Source organism: Neofelis nebulosa, chromosome X (genome assembly GCF_028018385.1).
Source record: "Neofelis nebulosa isolate mNeoNeb1 chromosome X, mNeoNeb1.pri, whole genome shotgun sequence".
Lineage (NCBI taxonomy): Eukaryota > Metazoa > Chordata > Mammalia > Carnivora > Felidae > Neofelis > Neofelis nebulosa.
Genome location: NC_080800.1, coordinates 102,234,842 through 102,252,219, shown reverse-complemented (window position 1 = coordinate 102,252,219; position 17,378 = coordinate 102,234,842). Strand labels below are relative to the sequence as shown.

Here is a 17,378-nt window from a genome sequence, read left to right as displayed (position 1 = left end):
CTCTGTGTGGAGGTGAGGGACAGAACACAGAAAGACAGAAATCCGGACAGAATTAAGGGTGTCACAAGGGAGGCGGTCACATCATTCAACGAAAGTATTCTGCTATATTAATGGCTCTTTCCTCACCTGCCGTCCCAATACATACATGCCAGCATGGGGCCACTCTAGCAGCTCCTGGAAAGTATGGTCCAGGCGCCCCCCCCTTCTCCACCTATCTTGGCTCACTGGCAGACCAGTGTGCCTTCTGCTGCTCCTCTGAAATATTGATGAATAATTATTTTGCCCTTTCTATTACACTGTTCTTCCTAATCCCCACTCCAGAGTGCCAGATGCTAAATCGGTGGTCTGTACCCTGCTGTGTTGATGATCAGATGCGATAGGCAATAGGCTACCCTGGGAAATGGCAGTGGTCCATTCTGCTTAGAGCTGAGACCTAGCTGTTACAGTACCAGGTAGAGTGTAATGTCGGGGCTCAGCATTTCCATTGCCAGTCCCTGAGTAGCCTCTCTCCCCCTATATTTGATCCCATAAAAAAGAGTAGGCATTTAGCGTATCACAGTCTGCCTCGATGGGACGAGTCTAGGACTGGTTGCTACTGTATTTCCCAGTTTCCCGTGCGTTTAGAGAGTCACTCGACTCTGTGGGGTGGAATGTCTGTGTTCTCATAAACCGGTTGCAAGTTCCAGGATTATGTTAAAGGGGGCTGCTGTCAGAAGGAAACCTTGCCTTGTTAGTCTGAGCAAGGAGCCACGTATAAAAATACCCCGACACACAGCCAATCTCATTAAAGTTAGTTGAAATTTTGGACAAGTCTTAAGTATAAATTATAACTTTATTAGCTCATAGAGCTTTCTCCCAAGAAAGGCAATCTAATAAAAATTAGAGAGAACTTATTAAGTAGCTGCCTTGTTGCTATTTGCTATGACTAGGGGGGGAAAGTAATATCGTTGCGGGGTTTGCAGCCAATGCACTTTTTTGTTGTGGACTAGAGAGCAATTCGGAGAGCAGATAGGAGGTAAAAAGAGTCTGTCTCATTACCATTGCATTGAGAACTCTTTAATTGATACTTTATGTAAACATTTCCTGCCACAGAGTTAGGAGGATCTCTAACTGTCACTGAGAGGGAAAAATCCGGCTGCAAACCACCATTGGAGGTCACCAGGGCACGCTACTTATTTGCCAAACTGCACCATCACCTTCTGGAGAAGGGATTCTAGGGGAGCTCACCAACCCTATAGTGTACAAAAGGCAGATCCTGACAATGGTAGGGAAGGAGATGATGGCTTTCAGGGAACTTGTAATTGTCGCTGTGATTATTTATTAATCGAGACTTTTAAATGTTGGCAAGAGAAGCAGAACCCGTGTTATTCCGCACACCAACATGGCCCTAAGCGTGCTTTCTCACCACCTGATTTTGCCATCATGAGATACGGGGCTGTCTTTGGCTTTTGGGTGCAATCCCCAACTTGAACAGATCAAACACAATCTTGAAAGAATGCACTTTGGAATCATACAGTGGTAGTGCTCCAGGGACACTATAAGAATTATCTGATGCACAAGTCTTTGAGGTGAGATCTCTGTTTGGATTTTAGGAGGTCAGTGAAGCCTTAGAATTATATACAAAATTGTGTGTGCATCTGAATTTTTCTAGGAAGAAGATTCTTAACTTTTATCAAATTCATAATAAAAGTCCCCCTGACCCAAAAGGTTCTAAAAAATCATCGGTTCTAGTCCATCCTCCTCCACCCTGACTTTGACCAGTGAAGAAAATGACTCTCAGAGATGCAGAGTAACTTGCCTGAGACCGAACAGCTAGTCAATGATGGACCCAAAAGTTGAAAGTTTTTCTGACTCTAGTTCCATAACCAACTCTTTCTACTCTACCACAGTTGTTTTAGCAAGCTCTGGGGGCCATGACAGGATATCGAGGAGATTGTAGAGAGCAGTGATTTGTGCCATGACTATAACCTGAACTAGAGTGCCTTTGAGATCTTTTCATCACTGGAATTCTGTTTCCATCCACCTTCATAGGGAGCAGCATTGACACAGGATGATCCCAAACTAATTTCCATTTAGAAATTATTTCCGTTTTATGATTAGTCTTTCCCACTCCCCATTGATCTCCCTTGTTAATAATGCTTGGTTAGGGCAAACGATAAAATGAGTTTGCAGTCCGTGAGTCTTCACCAGCTGGTGGATGGGCATCCCTATCAGGACCAGCTACATAATTTACGGGGCCCATTGTTAAATGAAAGTACAGAGGCTCGTATTAAAAAATTACTAAGGATTTCAAGACAGTGACAGCAGAGCATTAAACAAAGTGTGAGACCCTTCAAAGCATGGGCCCCTGTGTGACTGCATAGGTCACGTACCCTCTGAAGATGGCCCTTTAAGATCCCTATTAAGGCAAAAAGGACAAAAAGAAACCAGCCTACGATTTAAAATTGGCCACAGATGATCCACAATGTTACAGAGTTGTATATTCATAATCATAAGGGCTTTTTGGCTTATGTGTTATGCTCACATACACACGCGTACACACACACACACACACACACACACACACATATATAAATCAGTTTGACCAAAAATTACCATTTTTTCCCTTCACCCAATTCCAAAAACCAAAACTAGTTTGCTTTCGTTTTTCATCTTAGGACCTATGGTTCTGGCATTGTTTAAGCACATGCTTTCATTACCAGTTTTCATAACTAAATGACAAAAGAAGGAATGAGTTCTCCAGGGGCATCTAAAGAGTCAGGTAGAGACAGAAACTGGAAAGCAATGGTCGACTAGTAGCTAGGGATATTTTAAGCTGCCAGAAAGGGGGAAGCAGCTTCGGGGTATGCAGTGTAATGAGCCAGTACTCTCAGGCTTAGAACATTATAAGAACAGAAAGCATTTTAAATTCAAGAATCAGAAATCTGGGGTTGCAACAGGTAAGCAGGGTTACCAGCTGCGAAAATGGCTGGGATTTGGTATACTTGAGCTAGACATATTGCAGCAGAGCAGAGGCATCCTTGCTACCACATTTCTCACTTCCCATTTTAGTGGCATTCCAGGGTTCCAAGTTTAATGCACAACATCTGTGCTTCCTAAGAGTTGAAGCCAAATGTTGGGTGATATCCCATTGGTTAGCTCTATGCAGAAACCAAAATATAATGTACACAAGGTGGAATTTACACTTGCAGCGCTCAAAGCAAACTCAAGACTTCTCGGCAAACTAAAGGCCAGTTAGCACAAAAGAAACTATAAATGGGGCAAATCGATTTTATTAGTCTCATGTGTCGTCAGTTGTTGCAGAAGTGACCCAGTACTCCAAAACCAGCTTCCTAAGTGCATTTTGCACTCTGGAGAGATAAGAAAGCAGCCCTCCCTGCACCCCTCCTGGAAAGGTAAAGAAAGAAATTGTATCAGCAGAGCTTAAGCCTTCAGAGAGCTTATTTCCTCAGTTTTACAACACGGCCTCCAACCCAAAAGCCCAATGCTTAATGTCCATAAACATATGGTACACACCTAATGACAGCACGCATTCACTCACTCATCCATGTATGTATCTGGTAGGCACTGACTGATCGCTCTTGGACGCCCCGTGCTGTGCTAGACGTTCTGCTGTACTGTGCTAGCTGAAGGCATTTGCGCATTTCAGCCCCAGTCAGAATTCAATAGCAAATGCAACATCCACAGAATTATCAACCTGTGTAAAAACAAAGCAAATGTTTTTAAATTTTCTAACGTGTTATTAACTTTTTGTTTGCAGTATCTGTGGGATACGAATACGAAACATGTCCTGACTTTATTCTCTGGGAGAAAAGGACAGTTATCTTACAAGGTTTTGAGATGGATGCTTCTAACCTAGGAGGCTGGTCATTGAATAAGCATCATATTTTGAATCCTCAAAGTGGTAAGCAGTTTTTTATTTTCAAAGGATATACAATTTTAAAATCACAGTCTTATTTTTAATTGTTCCAAATTTGGGGAAGACCTAAATGTCCAATACGAGGAGAATGGTTTGATAGATGTTTCCAGTCATTCAATGGAACTTTTGAAAATTGTGGTAAAAGAGGGGCGCCTGAGTGGCTCAGTCGGTTAAGTGTCCGACTTCGGCTCAGGTCATGATCTCATTGTCCGTGGGTTCGAGCCCTGCATTGGGCTCTGTGCTAACAGGTCAGAGCCCATAGCCTGCTTCGGATTCTGTGTCTCCCTCTCTCTCTCTGCCCCTCCTCTGCTTGCACTCTGTCTCTCTCTCTCTCTCTCCCCAAAAAAATAAACATTAAAAAAAATTTTTTTAATTGTGGTAAAAGATGCGTAATGAAGTTGACCTTTTGACCATCTGTAAGTGTGCAATTCAGTGGCAGTAAGTCCGTTCACAGTGTTGTGCAACCATCACCATTGTCCATTTCCAGAATGTTTCCATCATCCCAAAGAGAAAATCTGTACCCATTAAACAGCAACTCCTTATTTCTCCTCCCTGAGCCCCCTATTATACTTTCTGTCTCTATGAATTTGCCTAGTTTAGGTATCTCATGCAAAGGAAGAGACGTACATGTTTTTAAGGCTTTTCATACACATTGCCAGGCTTCCCTCAAGAATAATTGTCATTTCGTGACCAAGAGTGCCTATTTCTATGCACTTAAGAAGCTTTTAAAATGTTTTTTAATACTGGGGCGCCTGGGTGGCTCAGTCGGTTAAGCGGCCAACTTCGGCTCAGGTCATGATCTCTTGGTCCGTGAGTTCGAGCCCCACATCGGGCTCTGTGCTGACAGCTCAGAGCCTGGAGCCTGTTTTCAGATTCTGTGTCTCCCTCTCTCTGACCCTCCCCTGTTCATGCTCTGTCTCTCACTGTCCCAAAAATAAATAAAACGTTAAAAAAATTTTTTTAAATGTTTTTAATACTTTTTTTTAATACTCTATACACACACACAACGCTATGTATATGTATTACATGTATGTAACACCTATTTGATGCAGAAACCTTGGAAAAGTGCAAGAAAAAAATTAAGTATAAAATTAAGGTGGTGTAAGTCCACCACCTAGAGATGGCCATGTTAGTATATTTCTTTTCAGACACAACAATCTGGTTTCAAATTAGTGCTAGCATAGTGAGACCTCTTCATCACAAATTTCTATGAAACTGGGTTTTAAGAATCATCTATCATTATTGCTGTATCGCAAGTAATTAACCAGTGTATCTGACGTTGTAACCAACTTTTCAAAAGTGGAATAACAATTGCCGTGTTTTATACAATCTAAGGTTCCGTCAATTACACTGTTATTTTATGGCAAGTGCTGCCAATTAAACTATGACATGCATTGATTGCAAGATACATACTTATTTTCAGAGATGCTAAAAATGTGAAGCAAAATGTGCACTTGAGGATCAATGAATCATCCACATGATACAGTTTTCAAAGGGCTTTGTTGAATTCTGTCCCACTTTAAGTACAACAACCTTGGAGTGTGGCATTAATCCCATTTAAAAGATCAAGAATCTGAGAATCATGTGACTTTCTCCATTAGTAAATGGCGAGTGCCGTGTGCTCCTTCTCTGCACCACAGTCGCGCATCCACATAAATGTCAGTAGATCCAGTAAGAAGCTAGGAATTGAGTCAAGGGACAGTTATAGGTAAAGAGGAGAAGAGGTAGAGGAAGACAGAAGAAGTGAAAGAATCTGGGGAAAGAGAGCAGTCCTTGACTTCACTTAGTTTTAGGTCTCCTACATCCTGAACTCGGGAAAAGGCAGAGAACCAGGACATGGTCATCTTCCATCTTTGCTTCTTTGAACTATTCTTCCTGCTGTCACTTTCTCCTAGTGTGTGTAATTTAAATGTTACCTAAATCAGGAGAAGGGACCACAGGTGGCCCTGGAGCCCATGTGTCTCTCAGATAAACTGACCTCTCTTACCCTGGTTAAAAATGCTTCATCCAAGTTCCTTCACCTCGTTTTGCATCCTACTGGGAGGTCGGTCATTGGTGCTCCCATCCAGCTTTCATTTGAACATCTGCTGGTAAGCTTGCCCTGTGAAATCGTATTCCTTTTCATCCAAAGAGGCAGATTTTGAGCAGCCTTCAGTGGAACATGTACTTTGAGTTATTTCTTCAGGAGTGGGGATGTGAATGTCTTGAGACAGTTAACGCTTTTCCAGCCAGGCATCCTTGTATGCATCTTACCTTCGTGAAACAGCTGGCTAAGGTCAGGATATCTTGTAAGGCCATGAACTGACCAAGGCTAAGAGATCCATTTTATAATCACACCTATGATCTTACTTTGTTTGCACCACAGTTGGGTCAGGCCAGCCAAGCAGCCACACAGGCTGGGAAATTTTGATTGGCAAAACTAAGCAGGTTTGCTTCAACCGTGGAATGACACCACCCACCATGGTCCCAGTGTGGGACGCCGAAGGTAAATGAGTCCATTGTGGTGTGCCTTCATCATACCTGCTCCCCCTCTTTCAAGGAATATTCTAAATTCCGTTTCAAATTGTTGGTTTTTTTAAGAGCAAAGATTCAGGCACAGATATAAAATGTCAACTTTTTTCTGTTGTCAAAAGGGGAATCATAGTTTTAAAAATACAAAAACGAAAGGGCAGATGCCACTTATTAAGTTACGAGGTTTTTTGTTTTGATTTGAAAGAGTTTGACATTTTAAGCAGCCATTTCTTTTCCACTCACTTTTATTGGCTTGTATGGATTGTCTCTTTCAAATGCCTGTCATTGACATTAAGCACAAAGTGGGAAATGACCTCGATCGAACCAGCCCCCGGCTGTGTGCTCCCAGTCCCATGTCCTCTTACCATTTGCTTCACACAGGCTTAAAAATTCAGAGCAGAGGGGAGCCATTGAGAAAGTTGGCTTTGGGGGCTCCCTGATTTCCACCAACGTGTTCTCTCCACCCCTGCCTCACCAGTAGTCAGGTTTTCCATAACAGGTACCAAGTTGGTTCTGAGAATCTTCTTAACACCTTTATTGCAGTGCAATTGATATACCATATGACTCACCCACCTTAAATATACACTTAAGTGATGGTTAGTAAATTGTGGAGTTGTGCACCGAGCACCCACAACAGTTTTGGAATATTGTCACCCTCAACGGATCTCTTGTGCTCACCCCAGTCCCACTAAACGTGCTTTCGGCCTCTTTCTGAGAATTTTATTCTGAGACACAAACCTTATGTTAGATAGGGTTTTTTTTTTTGTTTTTAAGGAACATTTGTTCATTGTATCATCTCATTTGTAGGCACATTGTGTTTCTACCCAAGAACTTGTCACACTTGCCAGGAAACAGATCTGAAGCCAGCTCTGCCACTGCCTTTCAGCCTGACCTTGGACACGAACACCTCTCGTGGGATGTTTTCGAAGTCTAAATCCCACCTACAAAGGCAGTTTTTAGAAGCAGAAATGATAAGTGTGAAGGAGCAGCCTTGAGAAGGCCAATTTAGAAAGCAATGCTCTTTCCCCCTCAGGTCAGACAGTCTTTTCTGACTGATTAAGGCAAGAGCGACCGTCTTTCCAAATTCCCCCACTCCGCTTCTTTCTGGAAAAAGCCTAACTCTTTAGGCACCCTGCTTTTTTGATCTGAGACAGATGGCAGATTAGAAACAAGAATCCATCTTCCCCCAGTTTCCTCTCACTGGTTAAAAAGACACCTGTAATTAGATTGGATGCCTGCTGCCATTCAATTCTTTAGTTTTTCTTTGGTTCCAAAAATCATTATGCAGCGGGTACTTTCTAGAAGGCAGTGTTTTCAGACCATTTGTCATGTTAGTTGCAGCAATTATATTTACCTGACAATTAACCATTGGTTGTGGAGAATTGCTTCCAAATATTATGCCTGGTATATATAGATGGTTTCTACTTTCACCAAGATAACAAAAAAACACCAGGTACTTGTGTTTTTCGATATTATTCCTTCAAAAATACATCTTCTTAGTGATTACAGAGAGTACATAGTCTTATGTTTTAAAAGAAATCGGCCCTTTAAAATTATAAGAAATAAAAACGTGTACATGAGTCGTCTATTACAGAGGTAAGCTATTTGTTGTAGTATATCTTTATATCAAACACATACCCTGGTGTGTCCTCCCAGTTGAGTGTTAAAAATTATTAGAAAAAACAATCCAGGGTACTAATTGGATATCGTCATCTGTCCGCAATGGATAAAGAATTTCTTTCAACGTAGACTCCAAAATAGGCCAGTAGTTTGTCGACAAATGGTTTTACTGGGAGGGGAAGTAAATTTCCATTGATCACACTGGCATATCTTCCAGTTTGTGTTTATATCGTCTCAGTCAGGTCCTAAGAGAAATATGTATTGTGTCCCTCGTTGTTCATAAGTCTGAAAAATGGTTTCTTCTTTGAAATCAGCATAAAGCACCACCCACTGGCTTCCAAGGGGAATTTTTATTTCAAACTTATTTATAAGCTTCAAAGGAAGTTCTGAGCAAGGTAGCAGAAGGGTATGAGCAGTGTGTTTAAAAGCATGCTTAGCTTATTACACAACCGACTTTGGCATCTTGGTGGAGAAAAGGGAAACTTAGGGGAGAACACACACAGTGAGCCCCATTCAGTAGGGTTTCTTTGTTGACTGTAAACAAGACACCCAACCCTAGGTGAGAAGTTGGCCTTCATATAAATAATGCGCGTTGTCCTGGGATCATTTGATTCTGTTTTCAAAATGAGCATGTGTGGCAGAATAAACTGGAAGGGAGGCGGCAGTAATTGATCAAGATTTCCAGGAACATAAACAAAATATTTTCAAAGAAACATTTTGCAGAAGAATTGGTGTTAAATCATTGTTGCTAGATGGTATGCCCCGGTTCTATGTAATGGAAGGTTAAACAGATTCTTGAAACAACAAAAACACCCTTCAGAATGATCTATTTTTCCAGGGCAGTACAAAAGGGGTTTGCCCATTTTTGTTTTGATTGCTTCAGCTTTAAACAGGAATGGTAATTTCAGTACACGGGCACTTCAGTACCTCGCATGAAAGCAAGACATCAATTGTTGAGATGTAATCAGAAAGTACATTGCCTTATGTTTTATTTCCTTTAATCATTCTTCTTCTTTGATGGAGTGCTGGGCTTTCTAATAGAAAAGGGGAGTTTTAGAATTGTAGGCTTAGAAGAATGGTTTAGAATAGCCATCTTTAGTTTTTAAATTGCCAGGAACCTGGTAATAACATGTCATTTTGAAGGTAATTGTTAACTACACCGTTATATTGATATAAAAAAAATGGAGATCTACCTGTGAAAATAGATGTTAATAGCAAATCTGGTATTTCCAAGCCAATAATTGGACATATTTTTGAATGATATACCTTGTAATGCATTGCTGAAATACAGACATGCTAAACAGTTGGTTTCCTCATTTGTTAGACAACATATCATAGTCTCATTGGTAGGATATTCAGGTAGCAATCGTCAGGAGGTTTCTTTTCGATGATGATGTGTGACTGTCATTCAAGTTCTCATTCACTTCCTCCTGACTCATTTAAATTATAATGTTGATCACACTGCAATTAAGTGTTTTTGGGAAATGAAATTCAGTCCTATTAATCTTATTTAATTAACTATTCTAAATCTTAAGAATTTTGTTACTGATGAATAAAGTTATTAATAAAATTAATAAGAAAGTAGTGATCCTCGAGACATCTCTCGAGTTCTGCAATGAAAGACGAATTTGTTGGGGGCATAAGCTCGTAGCTGTTCCTGCAGATCATATGTTGAAAAAATAGCCAGAAATCACCTTGGGAGGGAGAGTCAAAATACCTAGACTTGAAATCCGAAGGCTATATGATGTATGGGATTTGTTTCCTGGAAGGACCCTTCCAAGTACATGTTTGGTGCTATGGTATTGTGTATGTGTTACCCTCTTACTTATTTTTGCCAGCAACGTTCCTATTTCTGAGTGATCAGTGGCTTCTGTTGTAGGACTGTGGGACCAAAAGTCAGAAGAAAACTGAGGAAGATATTTCAGGAAATGTTTAGGGAGAGTAACAAGCAATCCAAGGAGATAGATAGCAGGGGTCATGGGAGAAAAAATAAGACTGTACAGGATTACTGCATTCATTCATTTGCCGTCAGTTACTTCAGTCTGACACGTTGGCATGCCTTCTCACAACATGGATGTTTTACCTGCCCAGGCTCATTCTGGGCAGACTTGAGCACAGCAGTACTTGTTCCTTGGATTTTCTGCCCAGGCTCAGCAGGTTTGCAAAATCATTGGGATTTGGACAAGGAGACTACAAGAGACTCAAAACCTATTTTCAACATTTGCTGAGCTCCTCTAATGATTTGGCCATGGGGATTGGCACTAAAATGCAGAAAAGAGTCAGACAGAGGGTCTGCCTTCATGGAGCCCAGGCTCTAGTGGGAAAGATAGAGAAGTGATGAAAACCGTATCATACAAGTTAGTGGGTATAATAACGGAGCTACGGAAAACAAACCATGGGCACAAGGAAGAGGGAGTAACTAATTCTGCCTGGACAGAGCATCGGAGAGAATTGAGCTGAGCTTTGAAGGATAGATAAGAGTTCCCCAAGCAGACAAGAGGAGGAGGGCTTTCAAGATGGAGAGGGAATAGCATGTACCAGTGTAGACAGGAATGGAAGTATGTGAAAGTAATTATAAATAGTTCACTATCACAGGAACTCAAGGTCCCAGATGAGAGGATGGTGACAGGGGAGACTGAAGAAGTAGGCAAGGGTCAAGTCATGAAGACTTTGTTTACCTTAATAGAGAATGTACCCCCTATCCTGTAGAGGATACAGAGCTGTTGAAAGATTCTAAGCCACATACTGAAATGATCTCAACGGCAGGAGTGGGGGTGATGGTTTGGAGATAGGTATGCATGGAGACCAGGAGACCAAGAAGTTAAGAAAAACTGAACTAGGGGCGCCTGGGTGGCGCAGTCGGTTAAGCGTCCGACTTCAGCCAGGTCACGATCTCGCGGTCCGTGAGTTCGAGCCCCGCGTCAGGCTCTGGGCCGATGGCTCGGAGCCTGGAGCCTGTTTCCGATTCTGTGTCTCCCTCTCTCTCTGCCCCTCCCCCGTTCATGCTCTGTCTCTCTCTGTCCCAAAAATAAATAAAAAACATTAAAAAAAAAATTTAAAAAAAGAAAAACTGAACTAAAGCCTTAGTGGTAGGAATAGAAATGACAAAACTGGTTCGGCATATTTTGGAGATGGACTCAACGTGGGTTTCGTAATGAGTTAGGTTTAGAGAATGAGGAAAATAAGAGGCCCGGTCATGGCCACACTTCCAACTTGGGTAAATACGCTCACTGTGATGCCACTCATGAGTAAGGAACTCAGGAGGAAAAGCAGGCTTTGGCAGGGGGAGAGGAAGACAGTGAGTTCCATTTTATACTTGTTGAGTTTGAGGTGCCTCTGGGGCATCTGGGTGAGGAGATCGAGCAGGAAATTGCATGGCAGGTGACAACTCTGGACAGGAGAAAGTTTTGGCGTATAGAGATACGAGTTAAAGCCGTGAGATTGGAAGAGATTGCCCAAAGAGAATGCACAGTATTTTCCAGCATTTTCATAAGTCAGTATCTCTATTTCCTGCACTGATGATAGTGAGATATGGTCCAAAAGAGTGGAAAATTCAAGTCCCTTTCTTATATCTTTGAAGTGCATTCTAACAGCATGATTTTTTTTTCACAGAAGTCAATTACCTTCCTGATGGTGTTTTGCTAAGGTTAATATTAAAATTGACTGATATTTCCTTTTCAGGAACCAGTCAGTTGCATAGTGAGGGTAATTTGAAGTCAGACAAGTGTGTGCCAAGCATCAGGAGATAGTCATCCAGAGATGAAAAATTAGCCACAGATGATTCACAGAGCCCAAAATGAACAGGAGATCATTAAAAGTTATTTATCATGGGTTTCATTGAGGCATTTAGGATCAGTACTAAAGGGTGTATTAACCCATATCACAGATAGACAAGCTGAGGCAAAGTGTCATGCTCCTGTTTGTTGTGGCCATGCAGTGTGCTTCACTCTCAAGATTTTTTCTGCCAGGCCAAAGCGTCATGGTGCTTTGAACAACAAGAGAGAAGTTAAAATGTTGCTGAGAATACTGTGAGGTAATTTTTTTATTCTCTTTTTTTTTCTTGGACCTAGGAATCATACATAAAGGGAATGGAGAAAATATGTTCATTTCCCAGCAGCCCCCAGTCATATCAACCATCATGGGTAACGGACACCAGCGGAGCGTAGCCTGCACCAACTGCAATGGCCCAGCTCACAACAACAAGCTCTTTGCTCCTGTTGCCTTAGCTTCTGGCCCTGATGGGAGTGTGTATGTTGGCGACTTTAATTTCATAAGACGAATATTTCCCTCAGGAAACTCCGTTAGTATTTTGGAATTAAGGTAAGTCTCCTCTAATCTCTGTTGGTTTAGCGGATAAGGAAAAAGCAAGAATGCGATAACATGAAGAGAAAGGCATTGCAAGGAAGAGCAGAAAATGCAGTAGCCCATATTGTAGCCCTGACCTCTGATGCAGGAATAGGGACAAAGGACACATAGGTCAACAGGCCCACACCTCCTACTTAAAGGACTTCTGAGCACTGCTTTGGAGAACCAGGAAGTGTTGACATCCCTGTATGTGTGGCCTTCCCTGTGGGCATTGCCATCACCGACATGGATCTCAGTACTTCCAAGTGCTCAGGTAAGCCACTCAGCCCCTGCTGGTCAAAACGAAGACTGATCAAAAATATCTATTCCACAGGTAGAGGTAATGCCAGATCCAAAAGGCTCAATTTTCTAAGTTCTCCAGGTTCAATTTTTTGAAGTGGTCACTTCATAAAAAAAGAAAATGGAAGTCTGTGTTTGTATGCCCTGATAAGGAAGGAAGAACTAGTTTTGTTTTTTTTTTTTTTAAATGCTTGAAAGCTCTATTCCTTTGGGGCAAAAAAGATTAAAGCGTCCATCGTTAGACTTTCTCAGTCTGTTCTAGGAATTTTCTGGAGAGTACAAAGTATTTTGACACCTTTTGAAAGGAATTCATACCTTCTGGTATTCCATGTTCTGAAGTTACGCAAGGATCACAACTAGACTATGGCTTAATCAGCTTATTTCTCCCTTTCTGAGGCTAGAAGATACAAATATATGCCCTATGGAGTCCTAGAAAAGGAAAGCATCCCCTCCCATTCCAGTGAGGATAGACCTGTTTCCTCCCTCCTGGGTAAATTGATAGAGCCTTCCCTCCAATTGGTAAGATTTTGTTGTCATCCTATAAACTAGTCCATAAAACAGTTGTTGCTTCAGCCATCCCCTCATCGACCTGAAAGATAGTGACCAAAAACAGTGACCTGGGAGAATAGAGACATTAATGGAGCAACTTGTATGTACAGAGTACCATCGAGGCCAGTCAAAACATATGAAAAGTCTTGGGTCATTTCCATTTAACACTATATTCACACAAGCATAGAAATTTGAATGTATGGAGACATTCCTTGAAATTTTCCAGATTCTCATGCTTGCTCTGGAATCTACCTGCTTTTTCTCAGACTGAGTTAGTCCTTCACACCTACCTGTGGACATCTTCCAGTCCCAAGCCTCCATCTGTTTTTCATATTAATTCATTCTAGTTTTAAAACATTTCTTAATTATCATTGCAAGCATTGTCATGGATAAGAAAGCTGTTAAATCCCTTGACTGATAAAAAAATAGACTGTAAAGTTAAGACTTTTGTAAAGATAAAGCACATCTAGAGAGACTAGAGAGGTACTAGTTCACAGCACCCTGGTCTAATCAAATGTTTATGTACCTTAGGATGTCACACTTCATGGTGACTTATCATTTCCCGCAGTATATCTCTTGGGGCACCTACTTACTGGAAAGTCAACAAGGAAGGCCAAGATGTTCATATTCCTGGATTTAGAAACGATTTATATAACATTCAACATTATATTCAAAATCCTAGGGATGTTCTGTCTACATGATGCCAAACATTGACGGAGCACTGAACAATTCATTCACCATCTGAATGTTTCTAGACATGCAGATATTAGCTGTCAGGTAGACAGAGACTTTGTCTTATGGAACCTATCTATATAGCTAACCCTATAAAGCCTCTAGGCTTTATAAAGCCTCATGGCTAGCCCTATGTAGGTAACTCCTCCAAGGAAAAACCATAAGATTAGCTATAAAAACAAATACTAATACTAATAATACTACTATTAAGAACACCCAGCTAAGTTGAGTATTTTCCTTTGTGATTTCAATGCAAATGTACCTAAGGTGCAGCAATTTTCATCGATGAGATTCTCCTTTTCTCAAGAATCCCTGACAGTTAACAGATTTGCATTTTAGTCCAAAGTACTTTATGACCTTCAACACAAAGTCATTTGAAGGATAAAATAGAAAAACTTGGACCCTAACTGCAAAGCAATATTCTCAGTATAAAGAACAATTCGTTTCTGGCAGTGGGAAGTATTGTCCAATCCCTCTATTCATTCTGACTCCACAGTACTGTTCTCTCACATTGTCAAAGCTCTTCAAACACATAGGCGTGCACACACCGTGAGCTCACACACCCAGGCTCTCTCACTTAGCCTGAGTCTCTAGCTAGCTCTTCCGAGCTCACATCCTTTACAGCAATTCTTCTTACATTTTTTTTTTTTTAATTCTCAGGCCCCTTTCAGAATTTATTGAGGGCTGTGGGCCTTCTCCCCAGAAAAAGACACATTCACACAAAATTGTACATGCGATTTCAGGGGTCATATATTTTCCCTGTCTCCCTGAATGTCCCCACCCGCCATCAACCTACCCCCTTCGTAGACTCACAGTTAAGATTCCCAGGCTTAGGTTCAAAGAGAAAGTAGTTCTCCCTTGCATTTGATTCAAGGAAAAAAAAACATAGTTTCCCCTTCTCTAACACTCCCGTGATTGGCCATCAGAGAAATAAACAGATTGAATTTAGATGAGCATTTGACCTAATTGACAGGTAACTCCTTATTTTACTGTAGTCAAAACCATCAAACCAGTTTATGTCAGCAAACATTATCCATCATGTTTACTCAAAAATGAATATAGTTCTTATTAGATTCACCTTTAAAAAAAAAAAAAGTATCTGCCAAGGGGCGCCTGGGTGGCTCAGTCAGTTAAACATCCGACTTTGGCTCAGGTCACGATCTCACAGTTCGAGCCCCGCATCGGGCTCTGTGCTGACAGCTAGGGGCCTGGAGCCTGCTTCCGATTCTGGGTCTCCCTCTCTCTCTGCCCCTCCCCTGCTTGCACTCTGTCTCTCTCTCTAAAGTAACGTTAGAAATAAATAAGTAAATAAATAAAATTAAAATATAAAAAAGTACCTGTCATGATCAGTAGCCTATACTGTGTACATTGCATCTTTGATGTATAATTGGTGAATTTATATATTTGCTTTATAACTTCCAGATTTAAACTTCCTGGGGAGAAATAAGTTGATATAATAAGCCTTTGCTACATTAAGAACCATAATGGTCAATGAATTCTATTGTACATAGATAGAAACTTCGTTTTGTACCAGTTTTTTTGTTGTTGTTAAAATCAGTTAGTTTAATTGCTGCTACCACCACCACCCCCCAGTGCCTATTAGTCATTTTACTTGGTTAAGTCATCTGTTTCCTTGGAAACACAGACTAATATAGTCTTTATGTTATTGGTTGCATTTAAAGCTGTGAATGGAAGAGCAATGTTGTCAATAGGTTATTACAGGAAGGGATAGAGAACATTTTAGATCTTCACCATCTGTCAAGGTTATTCATTATATAACTTAACCACTCTGTTCTCTGCCTCTCTACCTGTAAAATTGACTTCAAGTTATTATTTGAGCATCCTCTTACCTGTCTTATACAGTTTAACTTGTTTTGAGATCTACAGATGTGCAGTTCTCAGCCCAAAGTTTGATGACATTTTGCTCGCTCCTACTGGATGCCCTTCTAGATTCCATTCTCTTCCATCCTCTTGTCTCATAGTGGGCCACTTTGAACAATTCCAGGTGCCCCTTGACGTTGCAAAGATTGGAAGACTATAGATTTTTCCTTCCTCAGCTCTGCTGATCCTAACTCTCCCTAATCGAATTTCCTTCGTCTGACTTCAGAAATAATTTCATTTTCATTGGTTGCCAATCATTTATTTTCTGTAGCTGCCCCCCCCCCATTGGCTGAATGGGGAGGGTGAGGAAAAGTCAGTTGTGTCATCATCATTAGCAATATGGCAAGAGCAACGATATTATTTCTTGTTATTTAAGTATGTAATACTCCTTTGCCTGTTTCCTGCAGATTTCATCCATACATACACATCTTAGTGTTCCCTTCCAGTGGGAAATTGAGGTAAGATGATAAAGAAGGGAAAATTATAAGATCATTATGTAAGTAATTAAATCTAAGAGAGTCTCAAAAATACATTCTCTGAAGATTTTTTTAAAGTTAGATTCATTTCCATGTGAAATAGTTTAGGTCTAGTTATTTCTGTGGCTTTGCTTCTCAGGTTAAAACTGCATACACGTACACGTCTTGCATTCGGTAACACAAAAGTGACATCACAGATCTGTGAGCTTAGTGTCAGAAAAGTCCATGGAAGTATATGGTGCAACGTGGCACCCAATGCATGCATGACATTTGATCGTGTCTACTCTGTTTGATCCCTTTCAGTAACAGGAACCTTAAACAACCCCTCGTAGACAGCCCATTGCATCTTTGGAGAGCTCTTTTAGAGAATGCTTTCTTATACCGAACTGAAATCTACCTTCATCAAACATCCAGTCAGTAGCAGCAAATGTTAGCATTGGAGACAGCACGGAAGCTCTTCCCTCTCTTCCCTGACATGCTTCCACGTGTGTGAAGACAGCTATCCCAGCTTTCTGAGCTTTCTCTTCAGTCTAAACATCCTCGAGTCCTTCAGCTGTTTCTCACCGATTGTGACTTCTTTTCTTTTTCCTTGGATTATGGCCTCAGGGCTACTTTTCAGTTTTCTAAAACTAACGGATAATTACATGAGTAAAACTAGGAGGCACCATATCAAGTGTTTTGCAAGAATTCAAATATGAATATCCCCCTTGCTCCCCTCTCATCTTCTCATTTCACAGATCTATTAGAAAACCTGTTAAGCATGACTGGGAATGATTTATCCTTTATAAAAACCTCATGCTGTTATTGTTCAAGATGCTGATATTCTCCAGATCTTTATTTTGTCCTTCCCTTAAAATGAAAGAAAGAAGAAAATAAGAGCCTGACAAATGCTTCCCGGTACCTTGATAATTTGGACTCAACAAGTGTCACTGTGACATGAAAATTTCTCTTGAGATTTTACTGTTTATTTTACAGTGACTGGTTAGTATTTCCTCCATTGTCCTGAACTTGACTCCTGTCACTGACTAGGGATTGAGTAGAACTGG

General features: G+C 40.9%; 1 protein-coding gene across 6 annotated transcripts in view; it reads left to right on the top strand.

Annotated features, from left to right (window-relative positions):
- Positions 1-17,378, top strand: part of TENM1 (teneurin transmembrane protein 1) — a 789,989-nt gene that overhangs the window by 661,780 nt on the left and 110,831 nt on the right. For all 6 annotated transcript variants that reach the window (XM_058713217.1, XM_058713216.1, XM_058713215.1 and 3 more), the window contains 2 exons: positions 3,761-3,904; positions 12,121-12,370. In XM_058713217.1, the coding sequence (XP_058569200.1) occupies positions 3,761-3,904; positions 12,121-12,370 (394 nt within the window). The remainder of the gene's footprint in view (positions 1-3,760; positions 3,905-12,120; positions 12,371-17,378) is intronic.